Source organism: Ursus maritimus, unplaced genomic scaffold, assembly GCF_017311325.1.
Source record: "Ursus maritimus isolate PB19 unplaced genomic scaffold, ASM1731132v1 scaffold_30, whole genome shotgun sequence".
Classification (NCBI taxonomy): Eukaryota; Metazoa; Chordata; class Mammalia; order Carnivora; family Ursidae; genus Ursus; species Ursus maritimus.
In genome coordinates this window covers 5100186-5105909 of record NW_024425564.1, presented here as the reverse complement: position 1 = coordinate 5105909, position 5724 = coordinate 5100186, and the positions used below count along the sequence as shown (strand labels likewise).

Here is a 5724-nt window from a genome sequence, read left to right as displayed (position 1 = left end):
GGGGCGGGGTCTGCGCGAGGGCGGCCCCCCTAACACCCCTTCCCCCTTCCCCCTCTCCCCAGCCTACCTCTCCTCCTCCTCCACCGCTGCGGAGCCCTAGTGGGGGTCTGTGCCCGGTCACCATGACGACGCCGGCGAATGCCCAGAATGCCAGCAAAACGTGGGAACTGAGTCTGTATGAGCTCCACCGGACCCCGCAGGTGACAGGGACCCTCCCTTCACAGCTTACTCTCCTTCCCCAAACCTTTCAATCCACAGACCCCATCCCACCGCCTCTTTTCCATTTTTTGCCCTATTCTGCGGACCCTGCCCCATGTCACAGACTCCCTCGGCCCTACCTTTGAATCACCTTAATCTTTTCCAAGCACTTCACATTTATCTCATTTAATCCTCACATCAGCTAGTGCCACAGCCTTAGGGCAAGTATGACTGCCTTCCTCTGAAAGATAGTAAACAGACAGAAATTACCTTCACTGTTCCTCAGCTCACTGTTCCTTCCTAAGTGCACATAAGACTTTCCTCCCAAGTTTATTAAAAATGGAGCCTCTCCGTCTTCCCCCACCCCCCAACATTCTGATACGATAATGAGATGGGGTCCCAGAGTCTGCATTTTAAGTAAGTACCCTAGGGGATTCTGATACAGGTCGAACCTGGACCACACTTTCAGAAATTCTGTTGAAACAGTCCTCCCCAAACTCCAAATCTGTGTCACCCCCACCCCCAGACCTCTCGCCACACCTCAGATCCTCCTGTTGTGAAGCTCCTACTTCTAGTTAATGGGCGCTAATCCTTTCTGTTTTCCATTCTCTCCCAAGTCAAAGCTCCTCTCTCTCAGAATTACCATCTTCCTCAAGTGGCCAACATGGGGTCCCCAGATTCTGCTATTTCACTGTATTTTTCAAAATTCCCATTCCATGGACCACTTATTTCTAAAACCCCTTTCCCCCCAACCCACCATCACATCTCCACTCACCGATGCCTCCAGGAAGCCATCATGGATGGCACAGAGATTGCGGTCTCCCCTCGGTCACTGCATTCAGAGCTCATGTGCCCCATCTGCCTGGACATGCTGAAGAATACAATGACCACCAAGGAGTGCCTCCACCGATTCTGCTCGGACTGCATTGTCACCGCCCTGCGGAGCGGGTAACAGGAGGGATGTGTTTGAGATGGGGTGAAGGGTCCAGAATTGGGGCCTCAATGCCCTGGCGACTGACTGTTCAGGGCCTCCTCTCTCCCACCCCAGGAACAAGGAGTGCCCTACCTGCCGCAAGAAGCTGGTATCCAAGCGGTCTCTGCGGCCAGACCCCAACTTCGATGCCCTGATCTCTAAGATCTATCCCAGCCGGGAGGAATACGAGGCCCACCAAGACCGGGTGCTCATCCGCCTCAGCCGCCTGCACAACCAGCAGGCACTGAGCTCCAGCATTGAGGAGGGGCTGCGCATGCAGGCCATGCACAGGTTCGGGCCGGGAGAGAGGCGGTAGCTGGGCTGGCAGGACAGATGTGTGGGTCAGACTCCTGGCGCTGTCTTTGCTGCCTGCCAGCTCTAAGCCTTAGTGTCGCAATAGCTAACCACAGCCTGATTGTCGAAGCCTGGACATCAGAGACAGAAACTTCAGCTTCTTAGTTAGCACCTGGCACTACTATTCTTAAGAAGGAAATAGCTCGCCCTCTAACTTTCTAGAAGTTAGAGCAGTGGAGTGATTTTGAGCATAAACTCTGGATTCACACCGCTGGGAATTAACTGACCTCCTAGGCTAGCATTGCTCAGTCTTTAATAGGAATCCAGATTACCTGCGGGCCTTGTTAAAAATGCAAATTCTAATTCAATACGTCTGGAGTTGGGCCTGAAATTCTGCATTTCTACAAACCTATGCTACAGGTTCTTGGAGTCCATGAGGAGAGGCTGTGATTGCAAACAAGTTATTTCACCTCTCTAAGCCTCGGTCCTCAACCATAAATAGAATATAATCACCTGCTTCTAGGATTTGTACTATGTGAGGCAATCAGTGCAAAATACTTAGCAGTGTGCTTGGCAAGTAGTTAGTGTTTAATAAATATTAGGTGTCATCAGTAAGATTTCCCTGATCTCTTGTTCTCTCATAAGTTTATAGTCTAAACCCCTTATCCTTGGTGCTTTCTAACCTCAACCACTTGCTTCTACAGGGCCCAGCGTGTGAGGCGGCCGATGCCCGGGTCAGATCAGACCACCACGATGAGTGGGGGGGAAGGAGAGCCTGGGGAGGGAGAGGGGGATGGAGAGGATGTGAGCTCAGACTCCGCCCCTGACTCTGCCCCAGGCCCTGCTCCCAAGCGACCCCGTGGTGGGGGCGCAGGGGGGAGCAGTGTAGGGACAGGGGGAGGTGGCACTGGTGGGGTGGGTGGGGGCGCCGGTTCCGAAGACTCTGGTGACCGGGGAGGGACCTTGGGAGGGGGAACCCTAGGCCCCCCAAGCCCTCCTGGGGCCCCCAGTCCCCCGGAGCCAGGTGGAGAAATTGAGCTCGTGTTCCGGCCCCACCCCCTGCTCGTGGAGAAGGGAGAATACTGCCAGACTAGGTGAGAGCCCTGTCTTTCCCCTGACCTCTGAGAAACCAGAGACCACATAGACTTCCACCCGAAGTGGGCTTCACCCAGACCCAGCAAGAAATCCTAACCCAGAGGCCCTGTTGGAAAGTCCCCTACTTCCCTTGTCCATTTAAGGCTTTCTGTGCCCTAAACCTGCCCTCTTTCCCGCTTCAGGTATGTGAAGACAACTGGGAATGCCACAGTGGACCATCTTTCCAAGTACTTGGCCCTGCGCATTGCCCTTGAGCGGAGGCAGCAGCAAGAGGCCGGGGAGCCAGGAGGGCCTGGAGGGGGCGCCTCTGATGCCGCGGGACCTGATGGGGGTGGTGGGGAGGGTGGGGGTACCGGAGGAGGTGACGGCCCAGAGGAGCCTGCCTTGCCCAGTCTGGAAGGTGTCAGCGAAAAGCAGTACACCATCTACATCGCCCCTGGGGGTGGAGCTTTCACGGTGAGAGCCTCTGAGGGCAGTGCTGTAAGAGGGGAGAGGTGGGGAGGGTGGCCTGGGGCCACACACAACCATGGATCCTGACCTTCTAACTGGCCCACCCTCCTCTCTCCCTATGCATCTCTCATCTCTGTCTCCTCCCCCACCACTCCCTATGCCCCTGCTTTGCCTTGCCCCATCTCTTTTATTACTCTTTCTTTTTTCCTCCCTTGGTCACTTTCTGCCTTATTCTCCAACTTTCTTTTTTCTTACCCTGCCTCTCTCTCTTCCAACCCCTGTGTAGACACTGAATGGCTCACTGACCCTGGAACTGGTGAATGAGAAGTTCTGGAAGGTGTCCCGGCCACTGGAGCTCTGCTATGCCCCCACCAAGGATCCAAAGTGACCCCACAAGGGGACAGCCAGAGGATGGGGACCATGGGGTGTCCCTGTGTCCTGGCCCCCCCCAGCTTCTTTGTCCCCCAGTGCTCCCCCAACCCAGCTAGCCAGCAAGAGGACACAAATGAGGACAAGTGGCTTTTATACAAAGTATCTATATCAGATTCTTCTATATTGTACAGAGCGGGGCATGCGCCCCCATCTACTGCCTTTTCTATTGCCCCCCCTCAACCTCCCATCTATACAAGATGTTGGGGAAGGTGAAGAACCCTCCCCTTCATGCCCTCCTACCAACAACAAATTTGCTTCTTTTCCTCTTTGAAACCTGCAGTTCTGTGTCTCTGTTTATCAGGGGTATACGAGAAGGGCAAAAACAAAACAAAGATTGGGGAGACAAGCCTGGAAATCATGTGGAAATCAGCCTTGGAAATGGGGAGGAAATGTCAAAGGTTATTCATGGTGTGTAAATCCCAATTTTCTGAACCCCAGTCAACAAATATGTACGAAAATCATGGGGAACATCTGTGAAGCTGGGAGAGACAGGGTGAAGAGCTGAGGGGCGTCTCAAGTCAGATCTCAAACCTGCCTCCTAAAACCTGAATCGCCCAGGCTGAAATCCAGGGTTTCAGTATCAAAGGGAAAGTGGGAAAGTGACTCAAGAGAGTAAGGCACGTTTGTAGATGCTAAGGGGACCGTGATGTTTGGAAGCAGAGTAATTCCTCATCACTGCAAGAAGCCGGTTTCTATAGCTGGAAAGACAGGAGGGAGGGACGTGGAGAGGACTGCGACAACCCCCCTGCTGGACATCCCGGCCGCTTCCCAAAGAAGGCGGGCAAGGCCAGGGACTACAGTTCCCAGGAGTGCGGGAGCCAGTGCCCGCCGAGCCGCGGGCTGAGTGGAGGGAGGGCCGCACAGGAGGTCTAGTTCTGCTCCTGGTCAGGCTGCGGCCGAGAGCAGAGGGCTGGGGGCCTCAAGCGAAGCCACCCCTAGCTCCCGGCCTCGAGTTGCGTGGGCGGGCCGGGCCCCAAGCTCGGGTCCGGGGTATAGAGCTGCTCTGCTGCGCGCCGCGTCCCGTGCTGTGCGGGGGTAGGGGAGGAAGACTCGCCTCTCCCGGAGTAACTGATGCTCCCTCTATGCCCCCCCCTTCAGCCTCTCTGCCCCTCACTTCCTGTTTCCGTTGCCCTTCGCGCCCCCACCCCGATCCGCCCCAAATTCCTGCGGCTCCCTCAGTTCTCTGCCCCGCTGGCAGAGGAGTCAGCCTCTCGGTGTGATCCACAGACCCAAGGGCACCCCATCCCACGCTTGGGATTTCTCGTTTTTTCCCCTGATGCCTAGTACCTTCAATACCGACTCAGGGTCACCTTCCCGCCCACGCAAGTCCCACAGACCAGGCGGCCTGGACCTCACCCCCAGAGCCCTCTTGCCCTGCCGAAATAGACAACACCCACTTCACCCTTGCAGGAGCCGCTTTCTATACCCGCTCCCCAGAACCCTTGATCCTGGCTGCCCTCCTTTCCAACCCCAGGCATCCAGCGGCTGCGGCGCTCCCGGGACGTTGGGGTGGGAGGAAGGTGGGCGTTGCTCCCGGAATTTCAGAGAGAGAGAGAGAAACGGACGCGGAGGAGTCGGGAAGGATACCGAGGTGGATATTGGAGAGTCCGGAATGAACCCGGCTTCTCTTCTGGTTCCAGGGGCTGCAAGGAGCGTCACCCCCTCCCTTTACTCGTTCTCTCCAGGCCTGACCGACCTGTAGCCTCTTCTGTCTCTGTTCCCCGCCCTCTCCCTTAACCCTGGAACAGCCAGCTACCCCTGGTCCCTGTATCTTCCCTCCCATGGCCCCTCTATTCCTCCTCGGCTCCCCAGTCAACACCATCCCACCCTCCCCTTCTCTCCACTTCTCACATTTCTGCCGCTGTCCCCTCTCTGCTACCTCCATGACTGAACTTGGAAGATGTGTCTGTTTATTTCGGAGACATCATGTGGCAGACATACCAAACGGTTGCCCTAGGCGTCTCCCTTACCCGCGCAGGAAGGAGAAACAACTACCCTCCTGGACCAGGTGTTCTCCTTCCCTAGTGCTGGGAGAAGGAGGTGTTGTGGGGTGGGGGGCAGCTCAGATTCTGTTGCACCGGGAGCTTCCCTGGGTTATTTCCCCCAAATCCTTCAGTCTGCTGTCAGTTAAGCCTACAGATATAGGTTAGGCAAAGCAAGAGATACAAAGTATACAAAAAATAACTTGATTATTTTGTTGAACTAGATACATGCAGAATAACTAACTATGCAAAGGAGCAAGGTAGAGAAAGAAAGGTTACTAGAGTCAGGGAGACCTGGGA

General features: G+C 55.3%; 1 protein-coding gene across 1 annotated transcript; it reads left to right on the top strand.

Moving 5' to 3' along the window:
- Nucleotides 1-63: 63 nt before the first annotated feature.
- On the top strand, nucleotides 64-3715 carry RING1 (ring finger protein 1). The gene is made up of 6 exons (XM_008693443.2): nucleotides 64-200; nucleotides 986-1146; nucleotides 1247-1462; nucleotides 2170-2559; nucleotides 2743-3016; nucleotides 3297-3715. Exons 1-6 carry the CDS (start codon nucleotides 123-125, stop codon nucleotides 3396-3398), a joined length of 1221 nt encoding a protein of 406 aa, XP_008691665.1. The 5' UTR covers nucleotides 64-122; the 3' UTR covers nucleotides 3399-3715.
- Nucleotides 3716-5724: the final 2009 nt, after the last annotated feature.